Raw genomic sequence first — 16,500 nt, 5'->3', positions numbered from 1 at the left:
CCTACAGACCAATGCCGGTTACGTTTCTCTATTTTTGCATAATAATAAAAATAACACCTTTTTGCTAAACAGTATAAACAAATTGTACTTTGCTTGTTTTTAACACTTTCTCGGCCCATCATAAAATCGTCGCTTTGTGAATTATACTCTTTTTATGCCTTTAATCCTATCGAACATTATATCAAAAGATAATTTCTCAGCAGGAAAAAAAAACAAAGGCAAAACGACAAAAACATGGACACTGAAATAATCCTTTCGCGCTAGCGTATTTTGAGGCTTATCATAGTCTAACTCTCTTTTGAGAAGACCAAGGTGTGACTTTTGTAAGCGTAACTGCGCTTCTGCTGGAATCTGCAATAGGGAGGGATCGAAGTGAGGAGAACAGCGCTTCATACAGGTTTGCTTGACGCAGTAGAATTTGATGGTGTGTGTTACTGATGGACGTTTCTTCATTGGGGTCTGGACATAGCCACTTTTCCTCGTGCGAAAAAACAATATCAAAAGGGGATGTTATCTTTTGTCTTCGGGGAAACTCGATGCGGCATTGCTTACATTGCTCTGCGTTAGGCACATCGTCAAGGAAACAAAGGACGAAAGGCTTGTTGTTGTGGTGAATCGGCGTAAAGAGACGCTCATTGTACGGCTGACAAGTTTCTTGTGAGGTTTGCCTGTTTGGTCGTGATGGATTCTTGTGGCTGCTACCTTTCTTTCCATGCGCTTCTTTTGCAAGCAAACGTCTCGGTAGGCTTTGCCGCGCCAGAGAAGCGAGGTTGCTTGGTAAGAACGGGAGGTGGCAAAGAATATCAAAACAATTTTTCGTGCAGGAAAGTAATCTTTAGTCAGCTCTATTTGACAAGTTATCTAGCATTTCGAGGAAATATATACAGAAGTACGTCAGAGAAGACTTCTGTTGTTCGAGACTCACGATTTGTTTCAGTCACGCGATTGAACAGTTAAGTCACGCCAATCCTCAGATATGTCACGCGATCTGTGTCACTTCATGCGACTCAGTATTTTAATCGGTTTACCGAACTAAATTAATTAGTCCTCGTTTCTCTAGGGAATAAACAACTCGCTAAACATTTAGAGCCGCGTTATTTAGTCCATTAGTGTTTTCAAATAGGGATAAGGAAAGCAAATGAATTTAGAAAACGCGTGAGTCGTTGTTGGTGCTAAGAATAAAAACAAACCGAAGCAAATGTCTAAACTGTGACTTTGTTTATTCAAAATTTAACAATCGATGCAGACACTATCGACTCGTTTGACAAGCGTGTTTTAACATATTTTCAATGATGTAAAGTTTTCTATTCAGTTACTAGTAAAACAATGCCTCAATCAGTTGGCGAACAAGTTGATTATACAAACATGGACTTGGCTCATCGTCAAAACCGACTGATCTATCACCCAGTCCCTCGCGCAAAACTATCTAAAAGGCCTACTGGTCTTCAAAATTAAAACCGAACCTCTTTTTTTAGCTCGGTTTTCATTTGAGTGTCGTAAAACCGAAACCAAAGTAATTACTCTGGCCAATCAAAACAGACGCAAACAACGCAATGAACCAATCGATCAGAAATCGAAGCAAAATTACATGCAACCGACGCCAAGCGCGGGAAAACGCGTGGGAGCGAGGCACGATTGTTTTTGGTTTTGTGCCTCTTTGGTTATTGATAGTATTTTCTTTATCTATGCTCCTTCATTGACCCTGACAACTGGAAGCCGGAAACAATCAAGAACGTCGGCTCCCTGCTATTTTTTCACCGGAGCAGGTATGTTAGAAAAGCCATTTCAGTTCAAACCTGTTTTATCTTTTGGAAAGAAAAGTTTGTCTGTAGGAAAGCTTAACTGTCCTTGGGGGTGTCAGAGTTTAATAACCATCGCCTTTAAATGTTTGAATGAAAATTGTTAACTGCAGCCATTCAGGAAAGTAAAACTATGTTGACTCGGATTTCTAGGTGTGTTCGAAGGAATACATACGCTTTTTTGTTTTACCTCTCGACCAAAAACATTAACATGCAAAGCTTTAACTTTATTTGCTTAAAGCAGAACCATTTTTCCTACTTCATCAACTATAACCACTGTGTTGCAACCTTCGGCATCCTGTAAGATTGAGCATTCCGTTTATGTGGAACGGCAAACGTCTTCTTGCCGTCATGATCAGTTTACGTTTCACGTATAATGACTTTAGCCTTTACTTGTCTAATTTTGCGAGTTTCGATGAAGCTTAGACTTTCAAAAAAGTCCTTCGTCTTACTTTAATAGCTTCGTCGCTCGACCTCTTGCGACTTCATTGCTCGCGCGCGGTCTAAAAAAGCTCATAAAAAAGCTCGCTCTGCTCGCCAAACTCGCGAGGTCGACTTCTAGCAAGTCTAGATGAAGCCGTTCTGCCGCTCAATGCGGTGAATTCGTCAAGACAAAGAGTGAGTTATGAAGAATTTTTAAACGTGAAACGTCGTCACTTTCTTAAACTTTAAACCAAGATGGTTTTAGATTTTTTAAACTTTTCAACTTTGTCGCAATTTTTGTATAGTTCAATTGACAAAAAAGCCCTTGGGAATATTAAAAAAAAAAAACGCCATTGCCAGATCTTAAGACAGTCCAAATGTTCCAGCTCACAGACGCTCGCCCCTCCATCCTCGGAGACCCAGGGGTGGGGCTAACATTTCACGGAGCAAATCTTAACTGGCGAAGATTCCTGCTTTTCACGAGTGAAATCTTCGCCTTGTCCCGACTATCTCCCCCTAAATCTCCGAGGATGACGTTCTTCATGAGAACTCGGGAAATGTTTGCTGTCAAACTTTCCTTGTTTTCAGCTCACATTAATTACACGAGATAAGTTAATTGTAGAAGATGTGCGCGCGCTTGAAAACTGCGTGGAAAATTAGTGATTAATGTGGTCAAGGGAAGCCCACACGCACCGTTCATACACTGGAAAGTAGCAGACCAAACCGCAGTTGAAGACCCCCTGGGAAATAAGTGAAAATAGGACTAAAGACAACGCCGTAAACATCGTTTATTCACTGGACGGTAACTGACCAGCCGACGGATGGACCGGCTCTCCCAGAAAATAAGTGATTCTAATTGGATAAAGACCTGGTGGTAATACACTTAGGGAAAATATCCTTGTTTCACGACCTCTCTTGTATGAGCAAAAGACCGCAGTTTGTATTTATTTACCAACGCTCAATTCAAATGTCTCTGCAAAAGCGTGCATACACCACAGAATAATTGGATCAGTGTCACAACCGAGTTCATAACCTGCGAGCAAGCCGTCTCTAGGAGAGTTTGCTCGAAGGCTACCGAGTTTAAGGGTGGAATATATACAATACTTTACGGGCTACCAGTTTTCAGTGTACGTTAAGTGCACCACGTTCTTCCTAACAAAGCTTCTAGGTTTTCACCGAACTTTTGAACCAAAAAAATGAGTCGATTATTTTGTGGGCATACTGGCCCGTACGGTCTCTAGATGGCAAGTTCCGTTCTGTTCCGAATTTTCTCACACATTAATAAGAGCCTCTTTATATGATCTCTGTCAACTGGATTGGCTCGGTTTTAAGAGATCTCACCTCACAAAGGAATTGTAAAATCTTCGGTGTGTTAATGAGAAGGTGTGTTCATGAGAAAACTGAGCTGAAATTTCCCATTTGAACAGAAAACAAAATTCCCCCCACTACCGGGTTCAAATGGAGAGGCCCTAATTCTTTCTGAAAGACAAAAAAAATCAGTAAATAAATATAATAGTTGAAGAGACATTTCAAACCACAAAATAATCTCAAATCAACCAGCAATTATTAAACTTTTATTTATTAATAATCTAAAAACGATTACAGAAACTATTCAATCACATTCTTTTGACAAAAATCACCAGTTCCATTGATACAAATTTACAGAATTAAAATATTTTAGTTTACATATCCTCAGAAATCAATCTATAAAAGAATTGACAATTAATATACAACTCTAACTTATAAAGACAAAACTAAGAAGCGATACTTATGAGATAATTATATGTACAATAAATCTCAGCATAAAAAAATGCCGTGAAATTAAACTTTTCATTCCCAGAGCTATAAAGTCAGGAAATCCTGTGAGACTTGTTTGTGTATCCTGCTAACCTGGCTCTTCATAGAAACGAGGCTGGAGTTGACACAGTTAGGATACAAGCCTTACCGATTTTTTTATGAAAATCATGTTATTCTTAACTCATTCTTATGGTAACTAGTTTTCCTATACACATGAAAAGCATTGAAGTTTTTATAAAAAAAAAAGTCAACTCCTCGCTTCTATTCAAAGATCAGGGCACTAAAGGAAACAACTATGAAATAGGTAAATGATGTAATATATTTATATAATTTAAGCTTAAAGGCTCTTAGAAATAATAATAAGATTGAATCATACTTTTGTTTGTTTGACTTTTGTTTATCATCGGGTCGTTTTTCTCTCTAAAGGTTTCAATGAGTACAATAAAGTCATTTCAGCTATTATACTAACAATATGACTAAAAGTGTCTTCTAGTCTTCTACGACCGTTCTACTGAAAAATTAACTGTATTCGCAGTGCAAATGCACCCAAGTCTCCTTTAAAACATTTAACTGTTAACAAGTCCAAAACATAAATTAACAACAGTTACTACCTTACTTAATTATCACAATATGGCGAAACGCAAAAAAATTGAGTTCATTCTCAACAAAATTCCTAATGACTTTAATCCGTAACACAGTATTTAGATCATTCAAATGTCACTACAATCAGGCTTCTGTTCTCAATAACATAATTATTAAGTTAACGAATCCCAATTAATTTAGCCACTAAAGGCCAGTAAACCTTCCTTTTTGCAATACCATATACATTATTGTAATAGTGGGCAAAACCCAATATAGGCTTTTTGGCCAATTCATCACAAAATTTCTTTTTTATTCATTGATTTATTTAGCTTTTGCCTGTTTCTTTGTTTTGTTTTTGTTTTTTTCTGTTTTCCTTTCTTTTCTTTCTTTTTATGGGAAACGAAGTTACACTCCTGAATTTGCAGTACAACAGTAGACAAGTAAAAACAAAAAATATATATCATAACCGACTCTCAGACAACACGATTCTTACTTTCCTAAGTGGCTGTAGATAACAGTTTTCATTCAAACATTTGAATGCGATGGTTACAAAACTCTGACACAACAATTCTACCGTTACTTAAAACGGATACAGACTTTGGAGCTTTGAATTCTCTTAAGTTACTGCCTTCTGTTCCAAACTTGCCAACAAAATTGCCATTCAATTTAAACACTTGTATTCTATTATTACACTCATCACACACCATCAGGTGTTTGGATTTAGTGACTGCCAAACAACTGGGAAAATCAAACTCGCCATCCCCTCCCCCCTGATGTCCAAATTTATATTGGTATTTACCCTCGGTACTGAACACTTTAATACAGTGTTCACCACTATCTGACACTATGAGATATTCATCACACTGAACACAGTGAACAGGAAAACTAAAAGAGCCAGGCCCACCTATCTTCCTTACAAACTTACCATCTGTTGAAAAGATCTTGATCAGTTTGTTACCTGAATCAGCAACAATAATGTTACCATTAACATCCAATGATAGACCCCAAGGACGAGAGAGCTGACTATCAAGGTTTCCTTCCCCACCAAACATACCCATGTACCTACCCTCCCCACTGAAAATCTGGATTCTATGGTTACCACTGTCTGCTATGAAAATAATTCCGTTTTTCCCAAAGCAAATTCCACGAGGGTTTTCAAATTGTCCTCGATTGGAACCATGTCGACCGAAGGATCTTAACCAATTCCCACCACTGTCAAAGATTTGCACCCTAGGCTTATGGTTACTTAATTCAGTTACTGCTATCTCATCCGTGTCACTTACTGCCAACCCCCAAGGACGGCTAAACTTTCCTACACACGAACCCTTCTTTCCAAAAGATAAAACAGGTTTGGACGGAAATGGATTTTCCAACAAAGCATGCGAGCAAGCTCCCAGCTCCGGTGAAAAATAGCGAGAGGCACTCGGCGAAGGAGAGTGTCCAACGCTATATTTTTCCCCAACGGGAAGATTCCCGGAGATGATAGCCTGCTCGCGGGCTTTTACTAGCAAATCATAAGGACTATCACGAACATGTTCACCGTTTACCTTCATAATAATTGAATATCTCCCCTCTTCTTTGGGAAAAAAGCTGATCTTATACTGTCCATTCTTGTTGTCCCTTATTTGCACTTCTGTCCCGCACTCTCGCCCTCGTCGGTCTCGTATCTCCACCGTCACACGGTCACCTTTATTGAAGCACTGTCTTCCCTCTGAGGTTTTTGTTGTCAAAATGAATTCCGTTTCACGTCCAGCAAATGTTTCATTCAGTCCTTTGCCTTCAGCTATTGATTGGCTTGCTTTCGTTTGATGCAGTATCTCCAAGATACCAATTTCTTCGTTGTTGACAGTGTCCAACAACTTTTGATTTTGCACAAAAACTAAAACTGGAAGACGTCCAGGGTCATGGACAACTTGTTCGCCTTGAACAATTCCCTCGAAGATTGTTCCTGGCGAGATATTTAGTCCCACAACCTCAATGTTGTTACTTCGCATTAAAAGTTTGTCAGCTTTTTCTAGCGATGATTCAATCAGTTTTATTTCATTCTCGATTTTACTCTTTTGTGTTGTTAGACTTTCAAGCAACTTCTTTGTCTGGCTTTCCACCGCTGCGAAAATATTTTGTTTCCTTGCTTCAATGACCGCAAATAAGTCATCTGCAAATTTCTGGACATTTCTTTTCAGGTCTTCGCCTTGTTGCATCAGTTTAGCGTAATCTTCATCGAGTTGCTTAACTGTGTTCTTCTTTGCTAGTAAGTTCTGTCTCTGTGTTTCCACAATATTCTTCATTTCAGTCTTTCGTCTTTCAGCTTCGTCTTCTATGTGCTTTAAAGCGTGACCAGAATGTTGCAGAGTTACACACGTTTGGCAGACGGCCAGTTTACAATTCTCGCAGAAGAACCTTACCTCTTCTTTCTCGTGTCGTGGTTCTGAACAAAACACGGGCCGCTTAAGTACATCCTCGTAGTCTTTGTCTTGGAATTCTTTCACCGCCAGAACGCGGTGATCTTTGAACATTCGTATCATGTTGTGTCCAATTAGGCACTGTTCACAATAAAATATGCAACACTGAAAACAGTATGAAGCCTCAAAGCTTTTCTTGTCACAGTTTCCACACGTTACTTGAGTGTTGTTGCATTCTTTAATGGCCAGCACATCAATCATGCCGTTCAGATAAAAGCTGGTCGGAAGATCCTTGAGATCGCCGCTTGTAGGCACTCTGCAAAGGGTTTGGCATTTGGGACATTTGACTGTGTTTCCACCGCCGCTTGTCTCATACCAATGATTTAAACACTCTAAACAGAAACTATGCAGACAGGATAGCTGTTTGGGATCCGCAAATATGCCTGAACACACTGGACAAGACACTTCTTCGCGAAGATTATAAAACAGTGTTCGGATATCCATGTTGTCTTCAACGAACAAGCGAGGAAGTCGAACACAATGGAGTATCAAAGTACATTAGAATACATTTCGAATAATATTGTTCTTTTATCCTTTGAGGGGAGATTTAACGCTTCAATGAGCTAATGTATTCTATAAATTATCATTAAAACGGATCGAAGCATACCTTTGTCGAACGCAAATCCGTAAACAATGGACTCGTCACGCCATAATGCCGACAAAGAAAGTCTTGGGAAAAGCACATAACACAGCAAATCAATTCAATATTCTACACCAGTTGATTCTTACAATGACAAAGCATGAATAAAACGAAAAAAACTCACCGATATCATTCTTGAAGAAGGAAAAAAATCCAAGTAAAATGCAGTAATTTTAGGCGCGAAACACAACGACGCGTGTCGTGGCGAAGATGAACTGAGGGATTTTTCACGCTAAGCATCATGGGAATGCCCTGAAATCTTTCTTGGGAGTCTTGTTCTTGCGCCTTTCTCTTTTCAGCTTTTCTCGGAATTAGAGAGCAACAAGCCAATCTTAGAACGATGATATGAGAGGCTGTTTATCGTTCTTGGTTTGTGATTTCTAGGAATCTGCCCCTGGCGAGCCCAGTTTTAATAACATGTCAATCTTGAAAACGAAAAACAATTGTTTTCTCACAAACTATTCGAACTTTACCAATCACAAAACGTTAGTTTAAGAGTGTGTCAATGAGACTGTCTTTGACAAGTTTAATATCAGTGACTGTGAAAAACATGCACGAATGTTCGGATTTGTTTATTACTTGGGCCGTAAGGCGGATCGAGTTAAGGTTTCGGTAGCATTATCAAATTCTTTTTTCTTTTTTGGGTCGCGATGGGCCGAGAGATAAGACTTCGGGCCACGAGTTATTGATCTCGGTCTCGTTTTTTGTACTCGGCTGGTACGAGTTACGTTTTCTGTCGTGTTATTAAATTCTTTAAATTCTCGGTCGCATTCTTTGCTTTCGGGCCGTGAGGAGTGTTTACAATATGCGAGCCAGACGTGCGAGGCATGAACAAAACATGCGAGGCATGCGAGGCATGAACAACCCCAACATAAACTGCTAACCGTTAAGCTAACCGGGGAGCTATTTAAGCTAACCTATTAAAGTGCTCTTTAGGCTACCTGGAGTGCTCTTTAGCCTAACAAGAGTGTTTTTTAGGCTACCCTGAGTGCCTCAAGGCCGGTTAGTTTTGCTTAACCGAAAATTTGGCAACTAAATCAGTCTATGACCTCACTGGCCAAGATAGATAGAGATGTTTCACGTTTACTATAGCAAAACAATCAATGTACAAACGGTTTCTGTCTTCAAATGAAATGCGAATAACAAATGCTTTCCCCTGAATTTCAGTAAAAATATAAACAGCGAAACATTGAAAAACGTACAAGGATATAAACGTGCGCGTGATGCGTAACGTTACTCTAGATCCCGCAGGGGGGGGGGGGGGGGGGCTACTCAACAGATGCTTGAGTAGGGAGGTAGGGCCCGGGCGTTCAAACCCTGACCCTGTTTAAGACACAATTCTCCGATTTCCCTATCCCGTTTAAGACAGAATTCAAAATTTTCAGGCCCTTTCTAAGACATTTCACCCAAAATCACACCCTGTTGAAGATTAGAATGAAACAAGAATACACTAGTTTCTTACTGTACTTTAATGCATTGGCAATCACAATCTGTTTAAGCCATTAGGTCATGTAAGGATACCCTGTTTAAGACAGAAAGTGATGAAATAGATACCCCGTTCAAGACAAAACAACCTGAAAACCATACCCTATCGGAAATTACGATCCGTCATTGACCCGGCGTCACATACATATTAGGACCGTACAAATGGTTTCTGTCTCTAAACGAAAGGTGAAAACGTAAGGATTAAAGCCCGGGGATTATAAAAAGCATTCGCAAGACAAATGTCTTTTTCCCCTGTATTTCATTCTGACTGCAAGAAATGCAATTCTATCTGGTGGTTACTTACTTCCTCACTATATCTCTGTTTCTATCTATTTGGTAGCCTGCGAGCAAGCTCTCTTGGGGGTGGGGGGCGGGACGGGGAAAGAGGATCCACCCCCAAGAGAGCTTGCTCGCAGGCTATCTATTTGGGGGAATTGGCGATGCTGGAGGTTATTACTGTTAAAAGATTGTAGGCTTTACGCATCACACAGTCAAATATGGCCCGAGTATAAGCTGGAAACAGCTTCTTGTTTTTTATTAGATTCACGCGATGTCTAGAACATGTCACGCGGTCAGTCTCATTGCGCGTTTCAGTGTTTTAGGTAACATAAATTACTGATACACTGAATTTTCAGCACCAAAATTGTAATCAGGAAAATAGGTCAATCTCTAAGAGATTTTTGACATAGGCAGCCACGAAACAGTTTTAGCGTATTCAGTTTAATACTTGGACAAAGTCAAGCAATTGTTGCTAAGAGATGAAAACAGATAAACCAAACAACAAATTGAATGCATCGCTAATTTTCTCTCTTCACACTCTCAAAATTTATGCAGACCCTCAGTCAAGGCGGTTTACACAAGTAATCATTTTTAAATTTAAATCAAAATTTACTGGGACATAGTGTCTTACAAGTATCGAAATATTTCAATTTTACTCTCGGTTTGTAGACAGGTTACTGAAGGAATTAATGCAATGCACGCATGTCATGAACTTAAGAAGCTGCTTTGCAATCTTGCCTGTAGCAGTATTTCGCGGTGTTCATAAAAGTTTCGGTCTACTTGCTTGCCTCCTTTGAAAGAGAACAAAAAGTTCCTTTTTTTTTTTTTACAGTAATTGAGGGATATCAAATAAAGGTCACTGGAAACGAATTCATACCAGCGAGAAGATTGGAAAGCCGCAACATTTGGGTATCCATGCTTTCTTACACACAAAAAGTGTTCGTAGAAAATGACCTAAGGCCCTCGCTTAGCAAAGGTTGACGTGAACAAGAAGGTATGGAAATGCCAATTTGCGTGCAGTTTACGGATAACTACAAACAGAATTACCCGTAGACGCACTTCAAAGCGACAGAAACCAAAAAAGGCTTTGCCGCGCTTGAGAATGGCTTGGTAAGAACGGGAAGGTGGCAAAGAATTTCAAAACAATTTTTTTAAAATAATCATTTAAATCAGGTTTTCTTTTCTTTTTTGAACAGAAAAGTTATCTTTGGTAACAAATTCTTGACTTGTTACCTTTAAATTGCATTTTGAGGAGTACGCGTCAGGTGATACTTCTTTTCTTCTGGACACGCGATTTGTTTCAGTCACGCGATTGGACAGTTAAGTCACGCCAATCCGCAGTTATGTCACGCGATCTGTGTCACTTCACGCGATTCAGTATTTTTGATCGGTTTACCGAACTAAATTCATAAGTCGTTGTTCAACTCGCTAAACATTTAGTGCCGCGATCCCAAGTGCTATAAGCGACGTGAATTCCTAAAAAAAAAAGGCTGCGTAAAAATTTTCGAAGGAAAGTAAAAGCTTGATCAAAGACGATTAAACTCCAATGAAGGAGAATAGTAGTGGTCTTATTCAGTCAATTAGAGCTTCAAATAGAGATGAGAGTAGCAATTGAATTTATAAAACGCGTGATTCGTTGTTGTTGCTAAGACATAAAAATAAACAAGCAAATGTCTAAACTGAGACTTCGTTTATTCAAAATTTAAAAATCGACGCAGACACTATCTTACTCATTTGACAAACATATTTTAACATATTTTTACAGATATAAAGTTTTCTATTGAGTTACAATGACTGAATCAGTTGGCAACCAGTTGATTATACAAACATGGACTACTGGCTCATCGTAAAAACTGACTGACCTCTATCACCCAGTCTAATTATGAATACAGTCAACTTTCAGAAAACACGCAATTTTCTAGCCTCTAAAGGAACATTGATCTAAATAATATTCAACTCCTGATGGAAAATTGTGGTTTACCTTGACACTATAAAAATTTCTGACAGGTTTAATATATGATTCTGAGATGTTAAACGACGTGAATGGCAACTTTGTACAGAATTTTTCCCTCCCCTTCCCTCGCACAAAACTATTTAGTAGGCCAACTGGTCTTCAAAATCAATACCGAACCTCTTATTTTAAGGCGGTTTTCATTAGAGTGTCGTAAAACCCAAACCTAAGTAATTACTCTGGCCAATCAAAACAAACGCAAACAGCGCAATGAACCAATCAGAAATCGAAGCAAACACATGCAACCGACTCCAAGCGCGGGAAAACGCGTGGGAGCGAGGCACGATTGGTTTTGGTTTTGTTTTTCATTGGTTGAGAACGTGGCGCGTGTTTTGCCGGCCAATCACAGAGCGTAGGAAAGCAAAACCAAAACAAACGCGAAATAACTTTCGACATTCTGGCTCAATTGAAATCCGCTCGAAAATAAATCATTGTAACTAGCAGTAATCGAAGATTATAAAGTGCATTCTTTTGACAACTTAAATTGAACAAATTTGCACCTTTTCATGTTCGTTTCAATTTAAATATTTGTTGTTATTTTTTTAAATCTGGCTTTTCTGCATATTACCCAAAACTAGCATCTTATAGTTTTTATTTTGCAGTTATTTTGCTAGGAACAAACTGGTTTAAACATTTGATTCTGTGGATGAAATTTTAAGATGTAAAGGCCTGGTCAAAAGATACATGATAGTTGATGATAGTTGATGATAGTTGATGATAGTGAAAACTTTCATCAACTATTATCAACTATCAAGTGGGTGGTCAAACGGCTTGAAGAAACTCGTGATAGGCAACGATAGTTTGTCGTGAGCTTCTATTGTCAGGCACCTGCAGCTGCCATGTGTAAAACATCACAAACAAGCCATCGCCAAAGTTACAGAACTTTGCATGGATGAATTTTTTGCCACAAAGAGGGCGGCAGTCTGCTTCGTTTTCTTTCAGTTATTGGAAGAACTTACGGGAAATGAATTCTTGAGAGTGTTGGTGGAGAAAACAGCTGACCAAAAATTTATCATGCCAAACAGCAGGAAAAACTATCATTAACTATCATAAAGAATTATTTTGAACATGCTCAAAATGAATGATAGTTGACGATAGTCGCGCATGAAAGTTGGTGGTCAAATGACTGTGTGGGTTTTAACTATCACCCACTATCATCATCTATCATTGACTATCATGCACTGTTTGACCAGGGCTTAACATCCAAATGAAAACTCCCATGTAGTGCTGTCTGTCAGAAGTGCTCCCTCCCAGATTGAAACTGAAAAGGTCCAAACATTGCGAGAAATAATATTATTAATGGGAACCAAGCACAGCCTTTCAAAGGAACAGCTTGTGCCACTTTCATGCTTTTTTATCTTTTTACATGGGTTTAAACTAATGCAGTTTCAAGTAACTTCATCCATCATCAGGACTGTTAGTACTTGCTAACTCAAAGCCGCTCCTTTTATACTGAACATATTCCTTTGCTCCTTCCCTTCAAATGTAGTCATCTTAAAATTGAAAAGAATAAACATAACAATCCAACCCCAAGGGACTGGGAGGGGAAGGAGATCAAAGCGTTCCTGTCTGCTATTTAGCTCTGAAGCAAGGCAGCAGTTTACGTCAGCCATGTCGAAGCTCATCTCAGAAAGTCCTTTGCCACACAGAGAGCAAACCCCCGTCTTCTGTGCAGGCCCGTAGCGGGGGGAGGGGCAAGGGGGCTTGAGCCCCCCCTAGAATTTTAAGAAGTTAAAAAGCATTGTGCCCAAAACTATATAATTAAAACAAAAATGTTGAATTCTGACGCTGCAAGTGTTTTTTCACAACCTTTAATAGTCTGTTTACTACCTGTCAGTTTCCTTCGCTAACAGGCACTCCTATCTTGTGAATCGGAAATAAGAATTAAAATGGATTTAAATCAACCAATCGGAAGCCGTGAAAGCTGTCGAAATAAACTACTTGTTTTCTAAGACATCAGCTCATTTTAAGCAATACAAATGTCCTTAGTTTATAACAATTTAGTGTTCCCGCGTTGTCACACAGAAAAAGCCACACAAATGTCCTCAAGATCAGAGGAAAAACAATTCTCCTGCAGTCGGATTCTTACTGCCCGATTCTAAATTTAAAAAGAGGAAGAAAAATTTGTCGTCGTTTGTCTACGTCCTCCTTCAAACGTGAAATTAGGAAACTTCACGTACTAGTCCACGTTAAAGAAAAGGCAAAAACATGTACCTAAGAGTGTGATCCAGGTGCAAAGTTATTTTTTTTTAATTACTAAATCTACCGGGTTTTTTGATGTTCTTGTTGCATCTTAAACTCCCAAATCACTCTGTTTTTGAGTGACGGGGGGAGGGGGGGGGGGTAGTTTTTTGTGTCACCATTTTGCTAAGCCCCCTCAGTTGTTTTAGCCTTGCTACGGGTCTGTGCACTTCCTAAGAGGTAACAAAGGTTTTCCCACTCTTAATTGCAATCGGTTTCTAAACATGTACTTTGGCGGGGAAAATTATTTAACGGGCGTGGGGTAGGGGATACAATGTACTCTTTAGTTATCCTGCATCCAGAAGGGGCTCTTTTTATCATCAGTAACACGCAACACTGATTGGAGTGATCGAGTATTTTGAACGAACTCGTTGTACTGTGTAGACAATATTATTACATGATGTCTTAACTTATAGCAGTTTCAGTTGCCGGTGAGTTCTTTGAAACCTACGACAGTGTATCGAAGAGAGACCGAATTTCTCCTTTCAATTTTTTCTTAGCTGTTACTTACAGTATCAGTAAAATTGTTTTCCAGCGGTGTACAGTCGAAGCTCTCGTAAGCGGACACCCTCGGAAAGCGAAAAAAGTGTTCGTAACTGGAGCTGGCCGCTTCCGAGAATGGTTCTCGTAAGCGGCCATCTAAAAGATGTAGGGGATAGATGGCCGCTTACGGGAGCTTGCCCAGCTAACAATAAATACAGTACCGTATTGAAAATACAAAAAAATACCGCCGTACTAAATGACATTTTTTTATTTATTTATTTTTTTTGCGCCCTTTACTTTACAACCCTGCGATATCATGACGATAACTGAACAGTATTACAGTGTATACTGCAGTACTAGGACTTTCCCTTAATATATATATAAAAAAATAAATTACAATTGCAACCAACAGAGGTTGTAAATAGGATTTTCTTTGGAGTGTCCGCTTACGGGAGCTTAAAAACAAAGAAAAAATCCAAGTCGTTATATCTGAAAGTGTCCGCGGCCGCTTACGGGAATGCCCGCTTACGAGAATGTAAAAATACAGAATTTGTATGGGAGTTAAAAGGGGGTTTCAAACAAGGCGGCCGTAAGTATAGCTGTCCGCTTACGAGAGTGTCCGTTAAGAGAGCTTCGACTATACTGAAAAAAAAATTCACTTTTCTTGCGTCACTTAAATGCACTCAAGTGTCTTTTAAAACATTACTGGTAAGAAGTTCAAGATATAAATTAACACTTTAGTAATTAAACCTTAACTTATTACAATATGAAACTCATAAAAAATGGCCACAATGTTGTAAATAGTGGGCAGAACAGGGAGAAGCAGAGAGCCGACGTTCTCGCTTGTTTCGGGCGGGCGGCACAGCTCCGTGAGAGGGAAAGTTTTTCTCTTGCGCCAGGCTCCCGTCGCTCGCTGGCTCACAACTCACATGTTCTCCGTTCGCACGAAACAAACAAGAGCACTTGTTCAATGGCTATTGATATATTTATACTTGCCATAATTAGAGGACACTCGTGGCAATGCGATATGGTAAGTCAATCTCGCAAGAGCTCGAGATTTGAGGTTTAGCATCGTGTTTACGTGAAACGGCAAACGTCACCTTCCCGTTTCACGTTTTACGTAAAATAACGTGAACCTGTTGACTTTAGCCCTTACTTGTCTAATTTTGCGAGTTTCGAAGAAGCTGTTTTGTGACTCACCGTCAAATATGGTTAATTAATGAAGGAAAGTGCGAAAAGTAGTGAGTTAGGAAGGATTTTTAAACATGAACTTAGTTTGCCCTAGTATGATATGATATGATATGATATGATATGATATGATATGATATGATATGATATGATATGATATGATATGATATGATATGATATGATATGATAGCAGTTTATTGTGAAAATACGCTTAGCTTTTGTGAGACCAGCAAGCTAGGCTCACCAGCTAGTTTACAGGTATTTCACACTAAATGATTAAATATAGCTAACACATATTAAAAAACATCAAATGGCATACTAGGTTAAGTTTAAATTTCTAATACAAATTAATCATCATACGTAAAACAAAAATTACAATAAAGAAATAAATGGATATAAAAAAAACTACAATAATTCGTATTGTGTGAAAAGCTCACTCGATCATAGTAGACCTGCCAAATCTAGTGTTCTGAAACTGTTTTTAAAATAACATGCCGGAAAAATTATTGGGGTACCTGTTTTCAACAATTAACTACTTGTATGTATAAGAAAAAAAGGAAGAAATACTTACATAGTTCTCACGAAGACGGCAAACACGAGATAGCTTGTTTTTGCGTAGAACGGCTCTCGTACCTGAGAGTCCTCTCGCTTTTTGGTCAGCGGGTGGTCGCCAGTAGAGACTCTGCAATACTGGAATTTTATTAAATTGTTTTGATTGGCTGACCCGTAACGGCTCGTAACGGTTTCCATTCCTGCGGTAATAAAATTCCAGTACCCCAGAGTCTCTACTGGCGACCACCCGCTGACCAAAAAGCCAGAGGACTCTGGGCACGAGCAAACGGGGAAAAATAGCGGGAAAATTGTAGTCAGGTGATCCGTACACGCGATGCTAAATCTTGCTAACGCAACAGAAGACTATGAAGTTTAGGACAGCGTTTCAATCATATGAATAATAAAGAGAAACCGCAAGGGCTCTGTTGACGATAATTCCGTGCGCTTGGCTCCGGTTTCCCGGGAGTCACGGGGAGTACAATGTACTGTACGCTTATCCTAACAGTAGCACTTAAATCCAAGTATTAGAACGTGGAGATAAAATCCTCTTGGAAATAT

At 39.2% G+C, this 16,500-nt stretch overlaps 2 protein-coding genes and 1 pseudogene across 5 annotated transcripts in view; 1 reads left to right on the top strand and 2 right to left on the bottom strand.

Annotated features, from left to right (window-relative positions):
- Window positions 1–2,999, top strand: part of LOC146472242 (cancer-related nucleoside-triphosphatase homolog) — a 45,758-nt pseudogene extending 42,759 nt beyond the window's left edge. The window contains exon 7 of the transcript XR_014866612.1: window positions 2,900–2,999. The product of XR_014866612.1 is annotated as a cancer-related nucleoside-triphosphatase homolog (transcript). The remainder of the gene's footprint in view (window positions 1–2,899) is intronic.
- The window catches only part of LOC146472241 (E3 ubiquitin-protein ligase TRIM45-like), a 70,897-nt gene extending 63,390 nt beyond the window's left edge, over window positions 1–7,507 (bottom strand). Inside the window, exons 1-2 of the mRNA XM_085119667.1 lie at window positions 6,134–7,507; window positions 4,636–5,998 (exon numbers count right to left, since the gene is read on the bottom strand). Of these exons, the coding sequence (XP_084975793.1) occupies window positions 5,123–5,998; window positions 6,134–7,507 (2,250 nt within the window). The 3' untranslated portion in view covers window positions 4,636–5,122. The remainder of the gene's footprint in view (window positions 1–4,635; window positions 5,999–6,133) is intronic.
- LOC146472238 (E3 ubiquitin-protein ligase TRIM45-like) overlaps window positions 1–16,500 on the bottom strand; it is a 212,711-nt gene that overhangs the window by 165,326 nt on the left and 30,885 nt on the right. The window lies entirely within an intron of this gene.

The sequence above is a fragment of the Pavona decussata genome, unplaced genomic scaffold (assembly GCF_977016875.1).
Source record: "Pavona decussata unplaced genomic scaffold, jaPavDecu1.1 SCAFFOLD_100, whole genome shotgun sequence".
NCBI classification, from domain to species: domain Eukaryota; kingdom Metazoa; phylum Cnidaria; class Anthozoa; order Scleractinia; family Agariciidae; genus Pavona; species Pavona decussata.
This window is presented reverse-complemented; position numbering and strand designations above follow the sequence as displayed.